General features: G+C 37.7%; 2 protein-coding genes across 3 annotated transcripts; both read right to left on the bottom strand.

Moving 5' to 3' along the window:
• Nucleotides 1–3: 3 nt before the first annotated feature.
• Nucleotides 4–8,978, bottom strand: prrx1b (paired related homeobox 1b). Of its 2 annotated transcripts, XM_056764493.1 has the most exons (5): nt 6,039–8,978; nt 3,351–3,526; nt 1,954–2,135; nt 1,175–1,236; nt 4–953 (listed from the first exon to the last, which is right to left on the bottom strand). In XM_056764493.1, exons 1-5 carry the CDS (start codon nt 6,283–6,285, stop codon nt 898–900), a joined length of 723 nt encoding a protein of 240 aa, XP_056620471.1. In that variant the 5' UTR covers nt 6,286–8,978; the 3' UTR covers nt 4–897. The 2 variants fall into 2 exon arrangements, with proteins under 2 accessions (XP_056620471.1, XP_056620470.1); XM_056764492.1 differs by lacking the exon at nt 1,175–1,236.
• Nucleotides 8,979–11,611: 2,633 nt separating this feature from the next.
• On the bottom strand, nt 11,612–14,986 carry gorab (golgin, rab6-interacting). Its single transcript, XM_056764462.1, has 5 exons — nt 14,771–14,986; nt 14,123–14,450; nt 13,530–13,631; nt 13,268–13,408; nt 11,612–12,907 (listed from the first exon to the last, which is right to left on the bottom strand). Exons 1-5 carry the CDS (start codon nt 14,832–14,834, stop codon nt 12,517–12,519), a joined length of 1,026 nt encoding a protein of 341 aa, XP_056620440.1. The 5' UTR covers nt 14,835–14,986; the 3' UTR covers nt 11,612–12,516.
• Between the last annotated feature and the right edge of the window lie 12,286 nt (nt 14,987–27,272).

Here is a 27,272-nt window from a genome sequence, read left to right as displayed (position 1 = left end):
AGACATGGCTTGAAAATGCTTTATTACTATATGGTTTCAAACTATAAGAAAGAAAAATTGGTCTAAAAGAAATAAAACACAACTCGAAACCTACAGAACAACTGATACGCACTGTAAGCAATAAACATGAGTCACTGTGGGAAACATCATTTAACCTAAACAGTGATGCAATATTTCAGAACTGACATTAAAAGATGTTGCAATTTGACCTCAGCCCTTCCTTTTGCACTGATGCTATTTAACATCTGATGTCAAGAGTTGTCACCCACTAGTCCACAAATGAGTCTTTATTCCCAATACACAAAAACCAAGCACATTTTGGGGTGATTCTTTGCCAGATATCAGCATTAAACTTAGGCACATACACTCCCGGTGTAATTTCAATCATTCTGTTGAGAACAACAGTCCTTCATTGTTTGCCATGAAAGTTTCTTTACTTTTCATCCAGTTGACCCAAAACGAAGCCAGAAAAGAACAAAGAAAGAACAGCTTACAGTATCCAGACGCTCTGCCTGCTACTTCGTACTGATTTAGTGGAGCCCTGTTCATTGACTCGCTCTCCGGGGAGCAGACCTAGTGCTGTCTTTACAGTCTCCAGATCAGTAAAAAATCAGATTTGGTTTCTTTGAAACATACCTCCATCTGTGATGAAGCCAAAAGCCAAATGAAAGGGACAACAATGCAATTCCATTGTTGTGGGAGGGGGTGACAGGTCATATCCACTATGTTCTGTCAATGCAGAAGGCCGAAAAAAACTCAAATAAGCTCCTCCGAGATCTCATAGATCCTTTCTGTCTCGTCTTCTCCCTCTTTTTCAGGTTTAGTTGATGGTGGGCACCTGATTGAGGCTGTATTCTTTGGCTTTCAGTCTCAGGTTGGCGATGCTGTTGGCCATGTTCATTCCCTGGGCGGAAGTGGCGTTGGCACAAGTGGGTGGGTAGGTTGCCATTGCGCTGAAAGGAAGACGTGAATCAGATTTCTAGAGTTAGAGATGCGTAAATGTTTATTTAAATAAGTGAAATATAAAAAATTCATCCCCGAATCCTGTTCTGTTGCTCAAACAGCAATAAAGCAGGACATGGATTTTTCTAATGGCTTTAATTGAATCCAAAAGTAGTATTAATATTGTTTTAAATTACAAGCTTTAAAAAGAAATGTGAAAAAAAGTACTTGCTTTCTGTGGGCAGCATTTTCTGTGGCATTCGCATTGGCCCTCCCTCCGGCCTTGGGTACCAGCTTAAGAATATATAAATACTGCATTAATATAGTAAATGCATCATATGTGCACAGAGATGTGTTAAGTGTGCATTGAAATTGTGTAAGCTTGTTTTAGTGGCACAATTGCTGGCCAAATGTATAGGCAGAAAGCGTTCCCAGTCTAGTTGCGTATTTCAGCTACTGGGAAAAGAGTTTGGCCGGAGAGGCAGGGTTAGTTGCTCTATACGCCATTTAAATATAAAGATTACTGCAAATCACAACCGGTGGAAATAGAGACACAAAAAATCCTGCCCAATAGACTTTTCCTCGGCTAGTCATTGTATCTTATGACCCAAAGGTCATTGGGGGCACAAGCGGATTTAAAATGGTTTGTTTTCAGATTATCACTTCATCAAAAGGGGTTCGGCCCACCAACCTTTCAACAGAGAGCGATAGAGAACAACTCTCTGTGTTAGCTCAGACTACATTATGTTTCAATTTTGTTTGTTTAACATCCAAGGTCTCAGACTCCCTAAGATTAACAATATTTTTCGATGAGAAAAAGCTAGAGAATTAAATTGTGAAGTACTGTAATTGAAAACCATAAAGAGTAAGAAAATAAATGCAAAAAATGTGGTCAACTGGAGAAGTACTGTAAGAACTGGCACAACGTGTTAAAACTGCGAGTTGAAGACGTAGGCGAAACAGAATTAGAAAAGGAGGATGCAAGAATTTAGAGGGTTGTTGAGTGTTTACCTGTATGGAGCGGTACTCCCCCAGGAAAGGTAGTCGTTGGGACGTGGTGCGGGGCGGGGAACGATTGGCTGCTCCACGGCCGTCAGCTCTCCCGAGTAGGATTTGAGGAGCGAGGCGTTCTTACTGGCCAGCATCGCCCGCTCATTACGTCGAAACTTTGCCCGTCTGTTTTGAAACCACACCTATGAGAACAGAACCCGAAATGATACGGTATGGTGGTTAGACGGGATATATATCGTACTGTGATGAAAGACAAATTGTACGGTAAAACAGATTTTTACAGTGGAAACATAGCTGGTATAGTGTTTTCTGCATCACAAAAAAAATGATATCAAGACTAAAAAAGTTTGTGTTTTGGAACCATAGCCGATAGCTTTCTTATTATTGTTATGTATCGTGGTGGTTTACAGATTTTCTTTTCTTTTTCATTACCAATATAATGATTCTGCATGATTTTAAACCCATTGTGCGTAAATAGCTAACATTCAAGTTCATGTAAACACGAGGCCTACACTATTTTTCCCAGAAAGATCTTTTAACCAAAACCTCATCAAGGCCCGAGATTTTTTTCAATATTGTAATTTTGCATAGGATGAAAATAGTTTAGGCAGCTTTTCTTTATATTCAATGCATGTTTCTCCAATTACATTTTGACGTCAAGACCAAAAAATAACCATTAAATCTGTTCTAAATTGCAGCACTTTGGGGATATCCAGCATTAACCTCCGGCAGACATGTGCACACCTGTTTGCAAAAAAACCATCAGAGGCCTGCAGAACGAGCTCTGTGAAATAAGGCCGGTAGGGAAACATGGTTGAAGACGGAGCCGGGAGCCCAGATCTTGAAGCCAGCACTGCGCTTGGTGGAGGCTCAGTGTCCGGTTACGCAGCGCCTCAGGAATGAGTCTCTTTTATCCAGTATTTCTGAATCGCTCCCTTTCTGGGACACATTAATTGCAGATGTGTTTGTTCTCGTTTTCCCTCTTCTCCTTTCTCTTGAACTGTAAACGGGAATAATCCCCATCTTTCTAGAAAAACATTCTCATTGCAGGAAAATGTGGAGACTGGCTGCAACCTACAGCAAATGTCCGGATAGGGAGAGTGATCGAGCAAGGATTTTTAAACTCTAAGGCTGATGACAATGAGACTGCAGTGTGCTGACAGTGATGGGCGTACAGTCACTTTCCACTGTAAATACCTCTCTACTGGAGTCTTCAATTTGGGATGTGAAATCTTTTCAATCTTAAAACGATTTAAATGTTTTAATATCTAAACGTCGCTGATGTATTGAATGCAAATCTGCCATGCAATTAATTTTGTTTTTTAATCTGTTTTGTATGACTATTGTTCTACAAACTTCATCTACAGAACATGTGTCCGGTGACCGTTCATTCTTACCTGAACTCTAGCCTCAGTGAGGTTGACCCTGCGTGCCAGGTCCTCTCTTACGAAGGCATCAGGGTAGTGTGTCCGCTCAAACACTCGCTCCAGTGCCTGCAGCTGGCTGCTGTTGAACGTGGTTCTGTTCCTTCGTTGTTTCCTCTTCTTCTTCTCTTCTGAGTTTAGATGCTCATCTGGTAATGCACACACACATATACATTTATTCAGCGTATCTCTTGCATGTTGTTGGCTTATCTTGGTTTTGCAAAATCAGCTGTATCCTAGAGTGGTACTGAGGTTCATTAGAGGGGGTGTTTGTCATGTTTAAACTTTATATATTAGTTACATTTATGCATTATACTATACATTTTTTTGTATGTACAATCCCTGGGATTGAACATATGACATTGGTGTTATTAGCGCCATACTCTAACCACTGAGCAAGAGGAAAGCTAGTTATTATTGTTATTTATTATTATTATTGACATTTTTCATCCCTCCTACTGTTGATGTGCTGTTGTGGAAAAATAGGAAAAAATGCAATCAGCTTATCTTTCATTGTCATTTAGATGTATTTAGTTTTATGCCCAATAAAATGTTTTTTTGTGTGTAAATCAATATTAAATAATTAATTATTCCATACTTTTTTACTGTTTTCATATGGCCCGAAAAACAACAATACGAATAATTGTCCTTATGAAAACATATAAAGCAAAATAACAAGACAATAAACGATGTGATTCCTGTCATTACTCTACAGAGTATCAAATTGTTTTATTACCCTGGATAATCCTCTTGAGATCTTAAAGCAATCTGAGTGTTTTTTCTATTTTTTACATCATTAGGATGTTTTAAAATTTGTTGCTTTTGCTATATTTTTTACTTTGGTTTCATCAAAGGAGAGATATATAAATACTGAGAGAATGCTCAGAAAATAAACAGCACCTTTCTATAGTTTGACCAGGTTCTACCATTTTGGTGAAGCAACATCACAGTAGCCTCACTTCACAGCCAAAAGCACAAAAGTTACTTAGACTCTCATGAGACTCAATAATCACCTAACTGACATAACACAAGCTGTAGTCCACACTCAAACTCTCTTCATATTGTTATTTGAAAATAGCTGTTCATCATTAAACAAGTTAATTCCATCATTTGCTAAATTGACAATACAATTCAAACAATGCAAAAAAACTTTAATTTCGCTTTGATGGGGTGCCATCTTGTTTTCCTCCCACCAGTAAATCAATCACAATTTTCCTAAAAGAAAGCCTGATGAAAATGTGAGGCCTAGGTGTAGCATGGGTAAAGAGTGATCTTTAAACTTATTGGAAAGATTGTTTAATGGCAGGATTTTATTGGTCTGATGCACCAGATTGTAAAGGTCAGTTTGATTACATTTTACAAGTCCTGTTTACTTCAATTAAATGAAATCTATTGAACAACGTGAACTTCGTGTTGGCTTGTTATTTACAATAGCCTACATGAAATACTACTAAATGAATATCAAAAATACTGACAAACAATACTCCGATCTATAAATATAAATTTGAAAAGAAGACTTGTTTACTTTTCACTTCTGTTCAATCAATAACCCTGTATGTGTGATTTATCCGAATTAAAAATATTTCATAGCCTGAAGAAAGAATTAAAGGCCTCCATTTATTTCAATAGTTACATTTTTGGATTGTTCCTTATGCCTAACTACGAGGATCAGCTCAAATTTTTAAGTTTATTTATGTTGAGCAGTTATTTGCTATATTGAAAAAATGTCCATAAAAATGTTCGCCTTTAATTTCGTAATTTGGAGTTTTGCTGAACTAATGCGCCATACGCGCGCTTCTTAATAATCCAAAACATTACAGACTCGTGTCAAAAAAAATGAATCCTGTTGATAATGAGTTGATAATGATTTCCTGAGTCATTTTTACTAAATTATTTCAGGATTGAGGCATTGTTTTTTTAATACTACAAAGAAAATGGGGATTAAATATGAAATAGCGCGTTTATTTGGCAAAACAACGAGAATTTACAAGACAGACTATTGATTTAAGAAAAGAATAAATAAATAAAACGTATTTAATAAAAAGAAAATAAGCTATAAATAAAAGCAGTTATGCGTAACAAATAATTGTTTGACAGAGACATAATTATATGTCACCTTCTAAGCTTTATTTGGTATCAATAAAAATACTTCTTTAATCCACAAAAACGTTATGCCAAGCAATACACAATGTATGGACTGACAGTTTGATGTTTGATAGGCTACCTTAATCGCAGATAAATGTTGGGACGCAATTTACAAATTATGGTGTTTAAAATTGACTGAAAGGTTCGGAAATGTATCGATTTGACGTTGTTTTTGCTTTGATCGTATTTTATCGTTTATATTTTCACTATGCAAAACAAATCTAAAATTACAGGCCTAACTATATATATATTTTTACAAATTTGTGTATAGTTATTAAAGAGCAATTTTTTTACCCCAAAGAAATAAAAATTATTGTAATGAAAAAGAAAGTTATCGATTATGACAGGCCAAGTTTTAACGTACGCTATCAAGAATCACACGTTTACTATTTGTTTTTATGAAAAAAACTTCGCTCGTATGGGATTTATTTCCTTAGTGTTTTTCCAAACAGAGTTGTTGCGCGCATCTATCTATCGATCTGAGATATGAGAGATGTTGGCGGATCCAGCACTTACTCTCTTGCTGCGTTGTGTCACTGCCACTTGTTAAACCGGGAGATTCCAGCGTAGTCCTGCCCGCGTCTCCCACGCTCTCGTCCATCTGAGATCCGACCATTTCCCTGGCCTCCTCTAGATCCAACAGGTGGCTTACCGAGAAGTTCTTTTTGGCCTGCAGGTTTTCCAGGTTGGCTGTAATGGGACTCTCCAGTCTGCTGGATATGGTTGCTTGTCTGTCCATTACATGTGCATAGCTAGAAGTCATGACGCAAATACGAAACAAGAGAAAAAAGCGCCGCTGTGGTAATAGGTGGACCAAACTGATTCTCCTTGCATATATTTGAAGAAAAACTCATATGTAGCAGCGCCTCCAAAGCAACTCGAGATGACGACTGGTGTTCTCTAGCTACCTATAACGTAAATCCAGGTGTAAGCGTTTCAAGTCAACTTTGTGGAACTTAAAACAACTGTGAGGTCCATGAACTAAGTTGAATCCTTTCACTCATAGCAATAAAATCTGCAAAAGTTTGCTCGGCACGGTGGTTCATAGGGGAAAAACTCCACGAGCTCCACGCAGTTGTTGACTGAGTGCGAATCCAGAAGTGCTGATGCCTTACAGATGCATGTGCGTAAAGCGGGCTGGCTAAATGCAAGAGGAGGCAGGACACTCCACCGCCTTCCCGAAGCTGTTGGCTCTCTCCTCTGCTCCACGCCGTTCTCTGTTCAATCATGCACACGCATACACGGGAACGCACGCTCTGGCACTTCAAACGTTGCGCGCACTGGCATGCAGTGGAGTGGATTGTAAATGAAAAATGAAGACCCCTGGGAGAGAAGATGAAGCTGAAAGGCTCTCGTAATTACGTGGCAAAAGACTTTGAGCTGTCTTTGACGTTTAACAGCCCCCCTCCCTCCTTCATCAGGGCTTTCCTCATGTTAACCCTCCCCGATCTCTGAACCCCACATATCACTCAACGATTATGATTTCACTCAACAAAACTGACAAAGAAATTCTAAGAATGTTGCCAGCGGTGGCACAGATGCATTGTAGACTTCGTCAAATATTAAAATGATGTATCTGTCGAGTTGATTTGCTCGTCCCGTGACCTTACGAATCGAAATGGGAGTTTAAATTTAATATATCATCAAGAAATAAATAGAACGCACAAATTCTAAAAAGTATACGAAAATCGACGTCGAAGAGAGTTGTAGGCTACTTTACGAACGAAGGCAACATTTATTGGTCAAGGTTTGTTCAAGATGCTAACTGACGCGTATACTTTAACGTATTTGTTTTCTTTGAAACAAAGCTGGGAAGGGGGTAATGTCTTACCACTTGGTGAGTTATAGGCTAAGTTTGGTTTTCACAAAGATGTCCATGTGTTTCAATGGCAAGAATAGGCTCCTCACTGACACATACATCCCGTAGTTTGCAACTCCAGATCTGGGAAAAGAGCACTTGATGCCATCAAAGGAAAACGGATTGAAACCAGATGTGCTGCTTTCGTTCTTTCCATGTATTTAATTAAGCCGCTGTTTGGGATGGAGTAGACCTTTTTTCATCATTATAGTTTCCCTCCACATTCCCTCAGCTGCCGGAGCAAGACTTCTTATAAAGGCCTGCCGTCGGGTAGGGGATCGCGCAATGGGAGACAGTCTGTAAAATTGATCCTTTAACCAGAAAACTTTTTTTGCGCTCAAATGTCTAAACTTTGTGGCATATGTCCGTCATCATTTGACCTCAGGCATCCCAGATTAAGAAATCGCGCTTGTTTGTTTGTGGCCTGTGCATGGGCGCCGTAAAGGGGTGGAAGGTTAGGACGATTCTAAGGGCCCAGCCTGATTTAGGGCCCAGAAGAGCAGACCCCCTTTTTATTTTCCTATTTCTTTTCTCTTTTTTTAATACATACATTAAATATGCTAGGGCCCCTCGTGCACTAAATGTGTATTTTGTCCGTTTTGACCATAGATTTAATATTTAAAAAACAAATAATGTATTTACTGTTTCGGTCACAACCCTCCCTGCTCCCTCTCACAATGGTTCATTCCACCTGCGCTCGCTAGTGTAGCGTCTCTTGCTTATTGGACTTGCCGCAGACAGTGACACACGCAGACACGTCACATCAAAAGTCAGGGAAACAAAAACGGAAGGAAAAGAAGTCAAGAGAAGACAGAGAACGCCAAAGTCGACAGTATGTCACACAGTTTTTCAAAAAGAAAGGTAGCTTGCCATATTCCTGTATTCCAAAACTTATTTTTGTTGCTACATGACCTGCTTTTATCTAGCGAGCTTAGTAAAATAATTACTGAATTATGATTTACATCCAACAATAATAACATCTCTGCTGTCTCCGGGACGGGTTATCATGTCTCGTAGACACAGATTCAGCGGCTGCTGCACACCCACGTCCCCGTCTCAGCCGAACAAGGTGAGCCTGAGCGCGAAACTTCGCGAAGATTGAAGCCTCTAAACACGTCTTATCTACTGTGTTCGCCACATGATGATAACTTCGCAAAACAAAAAGTAATCTACACGCTTCAAAAATTACAAAATTAGTTTGCCGTGTCGTGTGTTCTGTGAAGTGACAGTGCGGCTGCTAAGATCGATACTGTCAAACTTGACGTTCTTAATATGAATAAAATGCCCCAGAAAAATAGAATATAAAATTGAATAAAACGTGTCTCTACTGTAGCTGATGTTTCCTGAATGAGCAGTTTGACCCAGCTAAAGCTTGTTCATGTTAAGTATATGTCAATACATAATGTTCTCTTGTGCTTGCAATTGCAATTGAGATAATAAATGTTCTCCCTTTTATGTAAACAAGTACATATTTCAAAAAAAAATTCTTGTTTTTGTAGGCTTTGTACTCATCTTTAGACATTTTAACTATGCAATGTGCTAAGTATCTTTTTTTTAAGTATACAGGGCATGTTTATTGGGTTAAATTTTATCTGTAAAAAATGTAGGGGGCCCAGAAATTTTGGTTTCCATAGGGCCCAGAATTTCTGGCGGCACCCCTGGGCCTGTGAAAAACCATTTAATTTTTTTTTTTTTGGGGTAGAACTCTTGTAAATGTAAATGTAAAACGTCTATTTTACATAAGCGATCGAAATACTATTTGTTCTAAAACAATTGTGTAGCCAAGACCGAAATACGAGATTTATATATTTACAAAAATCACGTACATTTTTCCTTTAAATAGAATTAAATGTTATTTAAAACGAATCAAGATGATGCGACTCTACCGTGTCTAATGTAAAACGGCCACAAAAAGCAAAAAAAGGAAATGACCGATGAAACAAAAAATTGTAATAATATATTTCAGTAGTTTTTTGGCCTGTTCAAATATGTCTAGCCTAGATAATTGTAGGCTATTTAAATGTGCGTAATTGAAAACACAACCCTCTAGTGCTTTTGACTGACATTGTGACGTTTTGATAAACACAGACTCAACAATGAGTGCAAGAATTACAACAGAGAAAGTACACTTCAGTTCAAATATACATGTTTTTGGACGCCCAGACTGAAATCAAAGACGTGACAGCTCGTGAAATATACATGCAATCTGTTCGCATTAATCCATAATTTACAGTGGTTAAAACATCTTGCACAGAAATAAAAAATGTATTACATTTATGAGCCTTAGAATGTTCGTTTTAATTTTGTTTAATTGTTAAACCAGAGGATCCAGCAACAGTGTCGCAAAAATGAAGATGAATCATAATTCTTCGTTTTATACTGATATATTTACAGCTGACCCAAGTGCACATGAAGCACGTCAAGACAGTTTAACAGAGGCTTCTTTCTGTAAGTGTTTTTCAACTAAATTAATATGATATAAATTATTAAAAACTAGTTGATACTGAGGAACGTTTTTTTAACGAATTTATGTATAGGCTTTACCAGTTAACCGAAAACAGAAGTGTCTCTGCTCTTGCGCGTTAAAACTTTTATGGGATAGGATTTAGGATAGATGACACGAAGGCACTGGTGAATTCCATTGATTAGTTTATGTAATAAGAGCGAAGGCAGGTCCGTGAGTGTTTACCGCTGAAGATCTGAAGCTCGACCACGGGAGGAGGCGCTTTCATTGTAATTAGGGAAATAAAAGCGTGCAGAGATTACAGTAGTCTCATCAGCACCAGGGGTGTCTGGACAACATACCGCTTCTCAACGGGTTTAACACCATGCTGACGAGGGGTTTTGTAAAAAGGCCTATAGACAATATTTTATACATAAGTTAGCCTACAGTAACCAAAAAGATGTTAGACCTAGGCTACAACGCAAAATTAGTACAGCCTATACGCATTTTAATATTATTGTACAATATACAAATTATCCGAAAAAATATATTCCCTCAAAGTCATAGCCTAGATGTGAGTCTGCCAAATTATCTAAACTGCGTTTTGCATTCTGACGTGATGACGTTATTTATGTAGGCCTACGTTATATTTGTTTATAGTTTTAGTTTTTTTATTTGTTTAATAGTTTAGAGTATTGTGAAATTGATTTCGAACACAAAAATATGTACAATTGTAGGGCTTTATTTTATTTTTTATTTTATTTGTTTAGTTTTTGCGCAATTACTAAATTATTTATTTATTTTTTTGCCTTCCACTTTCTCATAGAGGCCATAACAACATTATATAATAATAATTACACAACGACAGCAACGTTACATTTTAAGTATGCGTCAATGAAGTGCATTTTTTAAGGCAACTGACATGCAAATGGGAAAAAATAAATTTAAATTATCTCTTAAAAAATAACTTGAAATACCTAACTTACAGCCAATTAATTATTTAAAATCTCTCTTTTCAAACACCAAACAATAGTTTTCTCTGTTATCCATTTGAGGGTTTTCAGATTTTTCAGAAGGCAGAATTTTTCCGTAAAAGCTGACCTGTGCTTTTCCCTCGAGTTTCTCGGGTTTCGGAGCCTTTTCAACCTGTCTCAAAGGACTGAGTACATATAAATAAAAAAACGTTCTCACGAAGATTTCATTTGCCACATTTATATAAAATAAATTGTCTGTCTTCGCTTTTATAACGTGAAAATAGAATATTTAATGTTGTCGTTTTTGTAGTGTTTTGCCAAAACTAAACAGCAGTTGCAAAGGCGAAAGCTAATGCAATCAGGTTTGATCATATGATTATGTTCAACAAATGTTACTGTTACCTGTCGTTAATGTTTTAGATTAAAAACTTTAATAAGGTATACCCACAATGTTTGATCAAGGAAAAAAAAGACACGAATTTAGAAAGGATGATTCTATGTGCTTTTCCAGAGATGTCTAAACTTCAATGAATCATTGTAAAAGTTTGAAGTGGTCATAAGGAGCACTTACAAGACTCTTAAAAGCAGTCGAGTGGCATTCAAAGAGAGGTTCATGGCTTTCCTCACATTCCTTTGCACACAGAACTGCTATGAGCTGTAACCTACCAACATATAAATTGACAAGTAAATGAGTACCTTAGTCGACCACTAACCGATTGAATGAAAGAATTAAAGCCTTTTAAGACAAACAAAACAGGATTTCACTGAGTTAAGTTGAACAACAAACTAATGAAGTGCAATAAAAGAAAAATAATTAAACGTTTTAAAAAAACTTTATTAACAAATAACTAATTTGTGACAACCATACCTCATGCACACAATCATATTTAAGCTATTGAATAAAGACAATTAAGACATACTTTCAGCTTTTCAAGCAAAAAATATAACCTTTAAAATAAAAAGTGATCATTATCTCTTAGGTAAATCAAGGTTCTAAAATTTTAGAGTTTAAAGAAGTATAAAATATATGAATACAAGATATGTACTTTGGTAATTCTTATGCACATACAGCACATCCACAGAACTCCGACAACATTTTTCTCATAACACAATTCTACAGCTGAGCCAACCACCCACCTTTTATGATAGAAACTTTCATTTGTTAAGGTTTGCATGGTTTTTACTAAAGTTTTGGTAAAATTATTATTTCTCTATTGTGCAACATTATATGTGAAATACCTTACAACTGCAAATTTCCACCTGATCATATACCAGTATTCTACTTAAATTAATGTTAAAGTTATGGAACGTTAAAATAAGTTTAGTGTGCTATAGTGTTAAAATTAATTATAAAAAGATCCCTAAACCTTTCACCTAATGTAAGACAGAGATTAAATAATAAAATAGCAGACAACCAGAAAACCGTATCTGCTATAGCTTTCTCATTACTTGTGAGTTTAACATTTCGTAGTCAATATCTGAGACCCAGAACATTAAGGCATTTTTAGTGTCAACAGTAATGGAATCACAATCAGCCTAACGGCATTAAGGAATTTAATACTGACACGAGACTGAGACTGCCTTTGCGTCCTCTCACAAAATGTCAACATTTCAATCACGATGCAGGCCTGTTCCTTTGTTCAGCTTTCTCACAATGAAGACATTTCTAAATCTAAAGTGTTTTGTAAACCATCATGAAGTTATAAAGATGATTGTGAGCTAGCTTGGGCCATCTGTAGAAACATCTGTTGCTCTGATCTCCTGATTGTCTTGGCTAATCTTTGGGTCTGTAATAGAACTGTCTTTGCTTAAACTTGAACCATCCACCTCTGTGCGACCCTCAATGCCTTCTGTAGGACCATTTTCAGCAATAGACTGCGAGTTGTCCTCACTCTCCTTCTTCTCTTGTGTCGTTTCCTCCAGGTTGGGGACTTCTTCAGCATTAAGCTCCAGCTTTAGCATCAGCTCCTCCAGTTTGCAGGCTTTGCGTAGCTCGTTCTGCTGAATGATCGCACACAGGTGCTCTGTGAGCTGCTCCTTTGCCTCAGTCTTCTTGTGCAAGTCCATTTTAGCAGCAACATACTCGACTTCAGCCTTCTCAAAACGCTTCCTGTAAACGATAACACAAATACCCAATCAACCTTAACTCTCAGCTTGTGCTTTTGGACATGACGCTAAAGGATGTAAACATTTACTACAACGTTTCGTACAAGTATTAATATAAAAAAATTTGTGAATCTGTTTTCAGAATTAACAAAGAGAGACTACAGAGGGCAGTATTTTCAACCTCAGTTAGCATGGCAGTATTTAAAGTATTTTTATGACCTTTAATAGGTTATGTTATAGGTCAGACCCTGCAATTACTATCCTTTTAAATTATAATGCAACTGCACAGAATGTGACATTGCTTCCAATAGGACATTACACTTGGGATGGAGCATTCACAGACTCAAAATTAAGAGATGAATACCATGCCAGAGAATAATCCATGCTGGATTGCTCTATCAGCTTTCTTAGAATCCCAATATCACTTGACACGGAATCATCAAGTGCCTGAAGTTCTCTCTGGATCTTCTTCAGTTTCACAGCTTCAGCTTGTGTTTGTTTGGACCTGGGAAACAATAAATTATTTATTGTTTGATTTATGTTAAATCATTTGAAGTCATCTTGAGCCCCCCTTGACGTTCCCCTGGTTAAGAAACACTGGTTTAAATGACAAAATTTGCACCTACTTTTCAGCAATGCACTTGGTGAGGAGAGCTTTTCTCTTCTTATTCTTCTCTTCCATTGCTCGTTGTTCCCATTGCAACTGCTGTAGACGGTTCTTATCCCGCCTGTTATTAAAAAAATGGTTTATTAAATTCTTACATTAAATAAACATCAAACGTTTGATCAAACATATGTACTCATCTATAAAATTATTTCTATCCCTACGCAGTTTGATGCTTAAATACATAATCACTTACACACTCCCAGACAAACTAAAATGTGCAATAAAAACTCATATAAAGGTGTAATAACCCTCCCCTACTTTATTACTCTGCTGCACTATTGCTTTACTAAATCACAGCGGATTTATATTTGTATATCATTGTGTTTATATATACACCTTTGTTTATGTATGTAGGTTTTGGTTGTTCTGACAGTCAACTGTATATATTTTATTTCTATAATTTTACAATCCTGAAGAGCTGCTAAACTGCATTTCATTGTTCCCTAAAAAATGACAATAAAGTTATATTCTATTCTATCTAGTTTGATAACAAAGCAGTATTTATTATCAATACATGAATATCTGTCCCGCACAAGAAATAAACTTACTAACAATTCCACTTCCTGTTTGTCCAGCTCTTTGACAATGACTGGTGTTGGTGCCTCTGCAATCGTTTCTGATTCATGCCTAACTGGTTTGGATTCATGCTTAACCGGTTCTGAGTCCAACGCTTTGGGTTCCTCCTGTGATTTTAAAGGAGCATGGTGACTGGCAGCAGGTGGTTCCGGGGGCTTGAAAAGCTGTTGTTCAGGTGGCAAAGAGTCGATACCCTCCTTTTGCTTAGCGGCCATCTTTAAAGCCCTCTCCCGCTGTAGCTGCTGCCTGCTCCGGTTGGTGGGAGCGGGTCTGCGGCCACTACCTAACGTGACAGCCTGGTTTGCTGGATTAAGAATAGAGAAGAGCTAAATCAGGAGAACTTTGATCCAGATAAACGAGATCAGTGATATGTGATTATACTTTAGGATAGAATGAACTATCAATAAACATCAACAGCATAAGTATACAGCACTTTAGGGCACTGAGAAAGCAAAAGGCATTTTTATAAAACCCAAAATGCGATCTTGGTTTTGAGATACAGGTCACTTTAAGTATTCAAATATTAATTCGCGAAATAGCAACCCGCATCATTTTTATATTACAGATAAGTGACAATTTCGTGAATAAATAGGTTTTACATGTGGTTTAATAGTTCATACTTACAGTGATCGCTGCTGTGCTGCATTCTTCGCAGTTCTTCCTCTGAAAATCCACCCCACGCAGCCATTTTCCATACTCTGTTCACCCGCGAAGTTGCTTACAACTAAATATCAAATCGTATTTCTCAAACGTAAATATATATACACTAAAATGCTATTAATTATGCATGAAATTATGTTGCGAGTTCCACGAGGCCGCCATGTTTGTATATACTGCCACGTTCAAGACCCTGGAAGGTCCTTTTTTGCATGTGCCCTCACATATTGCCTGTTTGCATTTATTTTTAAAATGCCTTTGGGGGAGATATTTCAGTGCCAAATAAACCAGGTATTGTTTTAGTACTCATGAAAATCATTTTTTTTAAAAACTAACTAACATAAATATGTAAAAAAAAATACTAAATATATATATTCTGCAAAACTCCCCCTACTGCTTTAATCCTGTACTATTGTTTCATAGTAAACACTTGCTTATTAAAATTATGCACGTTTAAACTATATGTAGGATATATCTTACATGGATTTAAGCTTATATATCCAGTAAGTAAAATCAGTTAGGCTTAATTGTTTTAAATAAATATGAGTGTTTGCTTTTCAGCAGGAAATCTGTGTCAGACTAGTGGAGTCGGTGGCTAATTTTGTTTATCCACCTCTTCTTGCTCCAATTACCCTCTTCACATCCACTGAGCCATCCTGCACTCCTAGTGGCCAGAAAGGTCAGAGGTTAATGAAAGAGCATGCTCAGTGATAAAAAGCATGAAATCCACAGAGAGCAGGAAACGTCAAACAGTTGTTTCAAGTTACACTTTTGCTTTATTGCCAAAAAGCACCCGTGATTGTGACAGAAGCGAGCACAGAGTCTGAGCAAGTGTGGGATTATGGAAGGCCTGTAATTTCTTTGTACCAACTGCTTATCTTTCTGATGTGGCATGTTTTGGCAAATTAGGTTTGAATGAGTTAAATCCTTTGTATGACTCCACAAGACACAACACTGATGCCAGATTTCCCCTTATTACCTCTACCATCAATGGACTTTTTTTGTGGCGAGTCTAAGTGAGCCTATAGAGATGAAGTTGTGGAGAGTCGGAGGGTTCAAAAGTGATTTTAATCAAAGATCCAAAACAATGACTTAAAAGTGAATTTATTTATTCTGCAGATCTTGGTAACCAAACAACATGGGACCCTATTGACTTTCCTTGGATAGACATGAAATGGTCAATATGTAATTTTTTGTGTGTTCCGTGTGAAAAAGAGTCATATTCAGTTTTTGATCAACATTAAAAAAAAATCAAAGGAAAAAACGAATCTCCTTATGTTTTGCCAGTACAATTAGATGACTAAATCACCCTTTTAAGCTCTTGTTTTACATGCCAATTCAAACACAGTTCACCGACTATAAATTCAAATTGTATCCTTAGTGTGATTCCTCACAAACATCAGCTATTAATTCTTATAAATTGGCGTCCATGTTCGACAGTCCATTTGATGTGTTGACCCATTGCCCTCAAGGTGGAGTGTTGCCATGACACAACACTTCATCCAGACAGGAAACCATAAATAAAGACTGACAAAATCTTGCAGCTGACAACCACCGTATTTCTCTCTCTCTCACTCTCTTTTTGGTATACAAACACACACACATATTTCCCTATTCATCTTAAATTCATACCTACTACCGATTATGAAGCACACATAATGGATCAATCTCCGTATGCCAGGAGATGCCAAATGCGCCTCAATTATCTCTCAAATTTATTTAATAAACTTTCGTTAACAAAAGCACACAATGTTAATTACTCTACATTTAGGCAGTCACTTCTACTCCATAGCAGCTTTTTAAAGGCACACACATCTTTTATCCATCTGGAATTATTTGTGCACTTTAAAGCAGAAACAACACATCAAGAGAGGATGAATGTTGACCGGTGGGGAATCTGACTGATGCATGGGCTCCATATGGCAAGGCGACTGAACGGTCTATCACTGTGAACTTGTCCTAAATTAAGATGGAAGAGTCTTGGTCACAGGGCTGACCAAACGCCAATTACAGGGAAGGCCTGTATGGATGCTAAAGGGAGGCCAGTGGGAAACTTCCACCATTGCTCAAAGAACATGCTTGTATTTGCAGCTCATACATTTAAATTTGCAAAGAAGAATGGCAGTTAGAAAGTGCGCCCCTTATACGCCTATGGGCATAATAAGTCTTGCACTTTTGTTTGAGGTAATGTTAAGAGATGTTTACGTGAAGGCCCACCTACGTCTAAATACAGACTGAATGGATAGTCTACTCTATAGGGACAGAGAGTAATGAATTTTAAATAAATACTGTTTTAATACACCACATTGTCCTCTCTGTTAATAAAAACATATTGCCGGAAGAGGCACCAGTAACATTCGATAAGCTGTGTTTGACTAATGATCATAAATTTGGAGAAATTTGAGCAAATTTGTGTGTAACATCAGCCAACACCTTGATAACAACATTATCCTTGAAAAATAAGACATGAGATAGGTTTTTTTTTTATATAGTATAGGTTTATATTAATATAAACATAACATAGATGTTTATAAATCAAATGGAATGATTTGGTCAACATCAAGATCGAATGACACATTATATGTTGTCTAATGAGAGAGCTTTCTTGTGGCCAAGAGAGTTTTACAAAACTACATCTGCACCATCTAATATAAAAAGATATTTATTTTGTGTGCCAGACAAATTCCCAATTTGATCAAGTTTGACATTTTAAACCACGTAAGTGAAACAGGAAGTTTTGCTGTATTGCTAGGATATCTGATTAGACAGCATGACATCATTAGTACTGTGTGTGTGTCTGTGTGTGTCTGTGTGTGTTTGTCACAGGTAATTGAGTAGTAATCATTTTAGTGACAGCAAGTGCACGCCATGCCCTCTCTGTGACTTTTAATTATCAATAGAAATACACTTCCCTTAATCAGCCAGGGAAAGGGTCAAAAAGACAAACAGCCAATTCACGGCTGACCTCAAGGAAGATGTAGGGTTGAGGTCAAAATGGAGATGATTAGGGGTCAGAGCTGTCACTCGTACGCAAAGGTTGAACTTCAGGCACATGTAATGGTTTCAAAACCCCACATGTTTTGACTCTACCACATTTCTGTCTCTCACAGAGCTTTTCTTTCTGTTTACGCAACGAAACAGAGTTTCAGATTCCAGGCCATCTGCAAAGAGTTTGGGTACCAGAGAGCGATCTGTGTGATGTCACGCACTGATTAGAAAAGACAGAAATTATCCTGTGATCATCTGCTGTCTCTTTCACTGTATGTTTATTATAAAACTACGTTCTTTCTCATTTAACTTATCTCTGATGCCAGAGGTGAAAAAAATTCAACCCACCTCATTTGAAACCTTAAGTATAATCGCTGCCTCAAGTTTTGGAGTTAAAGTGGTGCCTGCGGTGATCATGTTGAACGTTGTGTGGTAATTTGAGTATAATTGGTCAAGAATGTTGAAATGCTACAGTAGGATTGACAAAAATGACTGCGCCAAACGGATGGAAACAAAGAAAAAGGTATAATCGCTCTAGAACTGTTAACATTGATGCATTTGGCAGATCCATTTATATCCAAATCTACTTACATTGCACTTAGGCTATAAGTTTTATGAGTATGTACATTCTCTGGAAATCGAGCACACCTTTGCATCACTAGCACAAATCTCTGCCGGTTAAGCTACAGGAAAGTTTCATTCTTCACCTACATTCTACGAACAGACTTCCCTACTCCCTCTTTATGTCCTGTAAAGCTGAAACACATTACTAGAGGTCAGCAGAAAGAGACAGGATTGGACCTGGTCAGAAGCAAGACCAGTTTAGCCCTTGTCCTGAAGTTATAAAAACTCAAACTCTACCTATGGTCTAAAGTTGGGCCAAAACCACTTGAATGAGCAGCTTTGCTTTGCTTTGAGAGCAGCTCAGGCTCTGATCCAGGACTTCACTGCAGGTCTTCTGTATTGCCACCCACAGTACATCTGGCAGAACCTCAAGCATAAAGCAAAACAAATTTTCAAGATGAAACGATAAAGATGGGTTCATTGAAGTGCTCCGTTTGCCGTTAGTGATGGTTAATAGCTGAGAAAAACAATGTATGAATTAAGCGTAGCCTTTTTTCAAGCACAACCCTCTTTAATACAAACTTAAATATAATTTAAAGTGCTTGTGTGAAGTTCTCTGGTGTACAAACAGCGTGAAACAAATCAGTTTTGTCATGAAATAACTTGTTTGAGTGTTACTTTCTACATAATTTAATATGACAGGTTTCATATAATGTACTATAAGAACGCCCAAAGAAAAGAACAGTTTATTTCTCTTTGTAAAGATGAATGGAAACCCTTCATTGTATTCTTTTACATTTTTTGGTGATAGTTCACCATTTTGAAAATGTATAATATTTGTAAAATGAGAGTTCTTTTGAAATGTACTCACTTTCATGTCATTCCAAATATAGCCATTCATTGTATAGACACAAAACCAAATATCTTCCTTTGAGTTTCACAAAAAAATATCATATACGGGTTTTGAACCACATGAGGGTAAATAAATTATAACAGCGTTTTCGTTTTGTGTAAACTATCCCTTTAATGCTTTACAATACTTAAACCGAGGTTGAAAGAATTTGGCGTAGACTTTTCCAAGAATCTGATTTCAGGACAAATTCTTCTGTCACTTGAGCTATCCAAGTGAGAGCGATATCAGTATGAGCAGGTTTGCATGACATGCCCGGAGATAAGAAACATTAAACTGGCCGCCTAGTATATTTACAAAATATTACAAGAGCACATTTCTAAATGACAAAAAGCGTATTGTTAACATGCGAAAAAAATGGACGGAGCAAATGGTTTTAACAGTTTAATGAGAAACATGGTAATGTGATCATGTACAGTAAGTAGTTTGGTATGATGTCTGTTATTGTTTTACCAGACGATGAAGAATGAGCCATTTATTCTTCCCCCAAAGCTTATCCCTTTGTACAACAAACAACTAAACAGACAATTCCTTTTTGCTTTGTTGCTGCATGCTGTACTAAAATAGACCCTCTTCATGATCTCAACACCTTATCTGTCTCCTTTTTCTCAGGGATTTTTCCCAGTATGCAACAACTGCTGTTTAGCAGCTGCTGTGGACAATGAGCTAACAAAGGAGTTCCTGAAAAAGCATCCGAAGAAGGCCAGTGCAGGTGGCATCAATTCTTGATCTCTGTTAGCCAGACTGCATACACGCAAAGAGCAACGTTTCCCTTTTGTCCTTGTCTTGAGCTCTTATAATTCTCTCTCTCTCTTTCTTTCTCACCCTCTCTTACTCATCTCCCCCCCGTGGTCCTCTGAAACCTCATTAATGAACATCTGGTCATAATTCTCAAAACGTACCCATCAGCAAGCTGGAATTGGCCCACCCTGAGCCCTCAACAGTGGTACCCCCACCCCGGTCCCTCCACCTCAAGATGCACTCAACACCAGCCGCAAGGCCTAGAATAGTTTATATGGGGTTTTTAATGTATTTACTATGGGAGAAACAGGCCACCTCCTTTCATATAAGAATGCCACTTTTGTGTGCTCCCCACCCATTTACCAGCCCCCTAATGCGAAGAACAGTTACAGTAATGCATTTATTCTGTTGCTATATTACACACAGAGTCACACAAACACACAAGTATTCACCATGGGTGATTTACAACCTCTATCTACTTTATGAACGTAATTAAACATTTACAGTTATTTTGCGTTGGAGGAAAGTGCTGCCTGTGTGTTTTGTGGAAGGTTTACAGCAGTGGGAGATGTTGTTGAGTTTTAACAAGAGGCCACAGGCTTTCTTTGATGTGTCAGGAGCAAGGCTCGTATGTCCATCACAAGACAAGCGTGTTGATTATGGGTTTGCTTTCCTGTTTTTTTTACCCCCCAAAATCATTTCAATCTCCCCAGACGAGCTGCTTTTAAGTAGGACAAAAAAAACCATGCTGTAACACTTGTTTTGTTTAACCCTTAGCAAAGCAACCCTTATAAAAAGAAGTTTGTCCTATAAAATGAAAAAAAGAAAGCACATTTCCAGTTTAGCCTACTTTGTATGTACTTCTGTAGCCCATGACATACTTTTTCATATAATTTTGCATTCTGTCAAGAAAGAATCAATATAATATACAAATAACTAATATATAAATAGCAAACAAGTATGATGTTAAATTCACTCACAAGTGTAATCTCAGTAAAAAAAACTACTAAAAATGTACTTTCATAAACTACAAACTGCGTTGTAGAACTGATCAACTATTAGTATACCTATAAGTTCGCTTGCAGAATAGTCGCATGTAGAATAGTCGCAGTAAAAAAAAAAATTACTCTTAGGGGCGGTTTCCCGGACAGGGCTTACGACTAGTCCCAGACATAAATGTTATTAGTTTCTTGTTCGAAAACAACTTGCACTGAAATTTCTTAAAATATATCAGTCCGATTTTTTTGTGTCAAGATGCTCGCCAGTAATGTTTTTAAGTATTTTTAAAAACAATTTATCCGAATTTAAATGAAGCCTAGCCCCTTCCAGGAATCTGCCCCTTGAAGCAGTACACCACTATAAACTAAAAAGTGGGCCGGTTTTGTAGTAACATTTAATTAGTAAACATATCCCCTTGTACATTGCTATACGTATACTTACATGGACATGAAGTATACTTCAAAATATTTGAAGTTATACTTCAAATACTACTTATACTCAAAAATTAAAATTTTACTTGTCATTTCAAACCTTAATTACTTTCTTCCGCAGAACACAAAAGAAGATGTTTTGAAGAAAGTTGTTTTCTTTTAAAAAACAAATTTATCTTTTAAACTAAATTCTATCCATCATAGTACAATGTTTACTGCGTGATTCAACTGTTGAATTCAACCCAATCCACTAAAAGCCTAAATTACATTGAAAATAGTGAATTTTAGTCTGTGTTGTGAGTGCCTAGCGAATATTATGAATAATAAAACTGGACTGAATTGACCCCAGTGGGTTATATTTAGTCATAATCATATAAGAGTTTTTTCTGTGTGTTTCAAATAGCTTCAGAAATAGGTTAGACAAAGTGATGCGATTTCCATGACCAAAAGTCTTCAATACCCAGCCTCAATAAGCACATACCCTGTCGACTGTGAATTTAATCCAAACAATTTTGCTAAATTGTGGCCTCTGTTGGGCCAATGTTCATATATACAGGAACCAGCAGGGCCCCTTAAACTGTGGGTGGTAAGTCATCTAATTATTTAGCCCTGGCAGCTGTGACGGACGTGTTGTCATAAATGCCCGGTACACCGTGCTGCGGACTCGCGTCAATCACCCTCCGACAGTTCTCATTACATACATCTCCATGACGTTGTCAAGAGACCTCGTAAGGTAAACTAGTTTTCCCCTGTTGGATACTGGAGAGGTGAAACGACACAGCGAAGGACTCCAAAAGTGTGGTTTTGCTTTAGCTCAGCTGAATTTGAGGAGAAGGAAAACGAAAAGCATCTGTCTTTATTTTAGAGTAAGTTATATGTATACAAAACATGCCTTACTTCGCCAATTTTCCCGTGACGTCCTTAACTGGTTTAATTTGTTACATATTTATGGCGTGGTTTTGGAGCGTGATCACAGCTGTGTGTTTTGTGTATGATGTCAATGGCAGGACTGTAAGAGCACCACCAGAGCTCAGAGTCACTGCTGGTAACAGTTCGCTTTGGTGACACCGTAACTGTCATCGCGAGCGTCTGTTTTATGGTTGAGTTTATTTTCTTTCCATCGTAAACCAGAAGAAATAGAATTGAAGAAGGCAAATTTAAAGTTGTAGGCTACTGTAACATATTTCAAATAAGAATAAATCAATTATTATATCATTGAACCTAGCATGATTTTAAATTGTTTAAAAAGAGAGAGCTTCGCTCGTTTTAAAGTGATAGTTCACCCAAAAATTTGGTTATTGTTTAGCGAACTCATCCTCTTGTCGATTCAAACATTACTTTCTTCCTTCTGCAAGAACATCAGCGGTGCCCATTCACTTCTATTGTAGCTTACGTACAAAAAAACCCAATGCAAGTCAATGAACCACCATTGTTCAGTTAAAGGAATAGTTCACCTTCAAAATGAAATGAACATTCTGTCATCAACCTTTTGTCATTTTAGACCCGTGTGGCAAAACACAAAAGAAGATATTTTGAAAAAGACTTTGGTCCCCATTGGCATCTATTGCAGGTCTATTGAAAAAAAACCAAGTCAATGGTGACCAACGATGTTCTGTTACCAGCACTTTTCAAAATATCTTCTTATTTGTTCAACAGAACAAAACAGTCATATAGGTCTGAAATGAACAGGGTGAGTAAATGATGAAAGAATTTTCATCACTTTAATGAAAGTAAAGTCCTATTCGCACGGGATTCGTATAAGCTGCGGTCATTTGTAAAATTCCAAAGATTTTCTGTGATCATGTGGCGCATTAGCCCGGGATAAGTGAAGCCTGTGATTTTTCTAAAATTTACTGATTTAATTCCCAAATGTGATGGCAAGGCTTTGTGTACAGTTTCTATAGCCTATTGTTGTATTTAATGATTTCCATCATTAATGCATTTAGTGTTTAATGATATATGACCGTACCTTTCAGTATTTGAGACCACTGATCGCGGTGATCTTCTGTCCGGTTCAAGATCACGGGTCTGAAATACTGACAATGTTACAAGCGTTTCCATGATAAATACATAAACGGGAGACTCCCGGTCAAAACAACAGTTTTGTAAATGTATAGAAATGACCCAGAAACCGAATTAATATCAAAACACTTCAAAACAGCCTCCGTTATTCTATTCACAAACAGTGGATAAACCTCGAAAAATTATATTCGAGCCTGGCAAATAACAGAGAAGCTGATTTGCACGGGACTAATATTATCACAGGACCTCGGTGTTCGTGAAAATTAAGTAGGTAATTTGTGGGGGAATTTTTACTTTTTTTTACAAATTACAGAGATGGCGGATTAGCACGGGATTAAAATCACAGACAATCTCTGCAATTATTACAAATACCTGAGGTCTCCAGGTAATACTAATCCCTTGCGAATAGGGCTTAAGACATAAATGCGAATGGTGAATGGCACTAATTTGCTCATTTGATTATATAATTGTGCAGAATGTTCCTTTCAATTTCGTATCAAATCCTACAATTTATGCCTTATTTTCAAGTTTAAACACATTGTCGGCCCCCATTGCTTTGCATGTGCTTCAACACGTTTTCATGTTACCACTACTTCATGATGCGGAAAACAACATTGGAGCCAGAAGACATTCAAAACACCGATTTGCAAAACATTGACTACTGGTGTTTACAGTTTGACACTAAAAAGGCCTCAAATAGGTCATTTCACAATTGACAGCATGTCCTGAGGGTCTATGGTGGTTCACGTGGAAAGAATTCGTTAAGGATCTAATGGGAAACAAACCGCTTATAGTGCCTCACACAGAGTTAACAAGGTTATTTCGCTGTTTGCCTCATTCGTTCAGTCTAAACTCAAAATGACAAAAAGTGAGAAAAACACATGAAGTTAGATCTCATTGGCCCCCTGATGAACTGTCACTCAGAAAAACAGGCATTTAAATCGCTGCCGCACCCCATTCATCTCGCCCGATGAAGGCTTGTCAGACAATCACACCCCTGCACATTGTGTTATAAGCATACCGGTGAGTCAGTGTTTATTTTTTGCAGATTTCGAAAGTTGAACATCATAATCACTGCCCGCATGAGAGCAAGAACAGAGCGTGTTCAGAGTGATCTATCTATCTATTTCATTTAACACAGCGTGATACTGCGTAATTCTGAGACTTTCTGTCACCCGTGCCGTGCTGTGATGTGCTGTGATGACTCACAGAGGCCTTTGTAGCTATTTACCCTCAATAGCTCTAAATGATGAGTAATAAAAATATTTTCTCCTGAAATGAGGAGGCTGCCCAGCCGCTGTTGAAAGGTTTCATATTTTCCAACCCATATGTCCGGCGCTTTTTACAGTTGGCGTCAGTGCATGGAGAAGGTCTAAGTGCAGGCACTTTGAAGTGTTTGTGGTATCGCCACATCTGCCAACAAGATGTGTTTGCATGGGATCTGGGGCTGGCCTTAAGCCGGGGGGGTTCAGGGGGTTGTCAGTATTCTTTAACGTCATGTGACAATGAACAACATCCTTTTTCCGATGAGAGAGATTCAGAAGGAGACTGCATCGTAAAACATGACCGTTTATGTTAGTAACGCTGAAGGAATCAACGGGGAATGTCTATTTAGTCATTCGCGCAAATTAAACTGTAGGAGTCAATTCGATCACTTTATGAAGAGATATTAAGGGTTAGATGTAAGCGTTGGTGGGAAGGGATTTCATCCATTTGCCTGACATCATTTGAATTAGCTTCTTACATCCAGAGTCATAAAAACAAAATTGTTCCTGTCAAAACGTGGGCATGGAAAATTCAAGTGCTGTGAAAAGTTGTCAGCGCAATTTCTTATGCCAATTTGTGTCCTAATCCTTTCACACGTTCCAAATTTGGTGTAGAAATAACAAAACCGATTATTAAAACTTCATTTGGAGCTTTAAAAATAGTAACCGCTGGACCATGTCTGAGGTTCACTAGCGCCAGTCAGAGACTTCTCCATATTTCTGTTAACCCCTATACTCACAATTATGACTATTACACTGAGCCCGTAACACAGTTAAGTGATGGCAAAACCACAGAGATTTGGGTTTAATCAGGAGTTTATAGAGCCAGATTCTGTGGTGCCCGTATCTGACACGCTGCAAAGCATTTTCACAGTTCATTTGTTCATACGTTTGCCAAAAGCGGTTGGCCTTCGGGGGTTATTTTCCCTCTATACCTTCAGTCTCGGTACCACGTGCCAATTCCGACGGCAGCTCTACCATTTGTTATCATTCTTAAAGTCATACTTCTCTGTATGGTTCGTAAATCGTATTTGAAATTGTTGAGAGTTGCTTGCAGGTCTTTTCTGTTGTTTATTTTGGAAATGTTCCATTCTTTGGTTCCAAAGGACCGGTCTGCAATAATTGAAATGAATCAACATTTGGGTTCTGAGTAAGCAACATTAATTATAAATGTAAATTCATTTCATTTATTCAGCGATTCAGTTATGAGTAAACAGAGTTGCTAGGCAGAACAGGAAGTGCATTGATCCTCAAAGGGGTAGTTCACTGAAAATGACAATTCTTTATAATTTGCCCACACTCATGTCATTTCAAACTTGCATGACTTTCTTTTTTTCTGTAAAAGAAAAAAAGAAGATATTTTGAAGAACGTTGGTGACCAAACAACATTGGCCCCCATTGACTTCCATTGTATGGACCCAAAACCACTTTCACATTTCGCAAAATATTTTCTTTTGTGTTCCACAGAAGAAAGAGTCAGGTTTTGTGCGACATTAGGGTGATATAATGAAGACAAACGATTTCCATCCATGTCATTTCTTCCTCTTGAGGTTTTTAGAACTGCTCTACACCCTAAGAAAAATGAATAATGGACTGTCTGCATTAGGTCGCAACTTATTATACAAACCGAGGATGAACCCCCAGCGGGGAAAATGAGCGCAGCTCCCAAAGATCAAGAAGCAGGAAATACCTCCAGCTTTTAGTCCCGTTAGATTTAATGGCTCTCTTTGGCTGTCCCTATATTTCACCCTCATTTAATTTTTCTCTCTACTCTCGCGACTCACGGTCCAAGCAACACAACAATGCAGTTCACCACAGAACAAATTTACGGGTTACACAACAACAAAATGAACAGCAAAACATCCCCCTCCTGATCTTACTGAATTCTGGACCTGATTTGGTGGATCAAATATTCCATGTGAGAGTTATTTTGGCTCATTATGGTGTGAGCTGAAATGTTAGAGAATTGAATCCAGCATGAGGAGCGATTCGTCTGAAGCGTGAGAGGAAGAGAAAATGTCTATGAGGTCATACATGTTTTCATAAACAGCAAAACCGACAGATTAAAAGAAAGGGATTTTGTTGTGCTACCCTCGCCTTTGAATCTAATTGGGTGGGTTTACCGTTAAACTTCGAACAATGTCATTAAATTAGGTGCTAGCTGTACCTCATTACGTTGAGGTAGGTAGTTAATGGGCTTCCACTTATCATTTCCTTTCTGACATCTGATTTTGATGGAAGACCCCTGTAAAGCAATGAAATAGCAGTGGCATGCACTGGCATATAATATAATACCAGCAGCTTCTATATACACACAAACCCGATTCTGACACACTTGTGGGTAACTATAGAACATGTGTTACTAGTCAGGCTGGTAGGCGACATCGGGCTTATAAAGAAGACAGTCCCTCAGTCACAATACTAAAACATTAATACAACTGTTTATTGTTTGTGCCAATGTGGTCGGATTATATCCCCCACACTGTAAAAGTCCAACCGAGTCACAAGTACAAATGTCTGACCTCAACAACCAATTTACCACATCAGGC

The sequence above is a fragment of the Triplophysa dalaica genome, chromosome 13, assembly GCF_015846415.1.
Source record: "Triplophysa dalaica isolate WHDGS20190420 chromosome 13, ASM1584641v1, whole genome shotgun sequence".
Classification (NCBI taxonomy): Eukaryota; Metazoa; Chordata; class Actinopteri; order Cypriniformes; family Nemacheilidae; genus Triplophysa; species Triplophysa dalaica.
Note: the sequence above shows the minus strand (reverse complement) of the source record. Positions and strands in the feature narration are given on the sequence as shown.

What these genes read in the sequence shown, in the direction of transcription:
- prrx1b (XM_056764492.1), bottom strand. Translation starts at nt 6,285, where the DNA reads ATGACTTCTAGCTATGCACATGTAATGGACAGACAAGCAACCATATCC. An exon ending in TGACACAACGCAGCAAGAGA is followed by an intron (nt 3,527 to 6,038) that starts GTAAGTGCTGGA and finishes GTGCATTACCAG; the next exon opens with ATGAGCATCTAAACTCAGAA. An exon ending in GGGAGTACCGCTCCATACAG is followed by an intron (nt 954 to 1,953) that starts GTAAACACTCAA and finishes TCTTCCTTTCAG; the next exon opens with CGCAATGGCAACCTACCCAC.
- gorab (XM_056764462.1), bottom strand. Translation starts at nt 14,834, where the DNA reads ATGGCTGCGTGGGGTGGATTTTCAGAGGAAGAACTGCGAAGAATGCAG. An exon ending in GCAGCACAGCAGCGATCACT is followed by an intron (nt 14,451 to 14,770) that starts GTAAGTATGAAC and finishes TTCTTAATCCAG; the next exon opens with CAAACCAGGCTGTCACGTTA. An exon ending in GACAAACAGGAAGTGGAATT is followed by an intron (nt 13,632 to 14,122) that starts GTTAGTAAGTTT and finishes TTTTAATAACAG; the next exon opens with GCGGGATAAGAACCGTCTAC.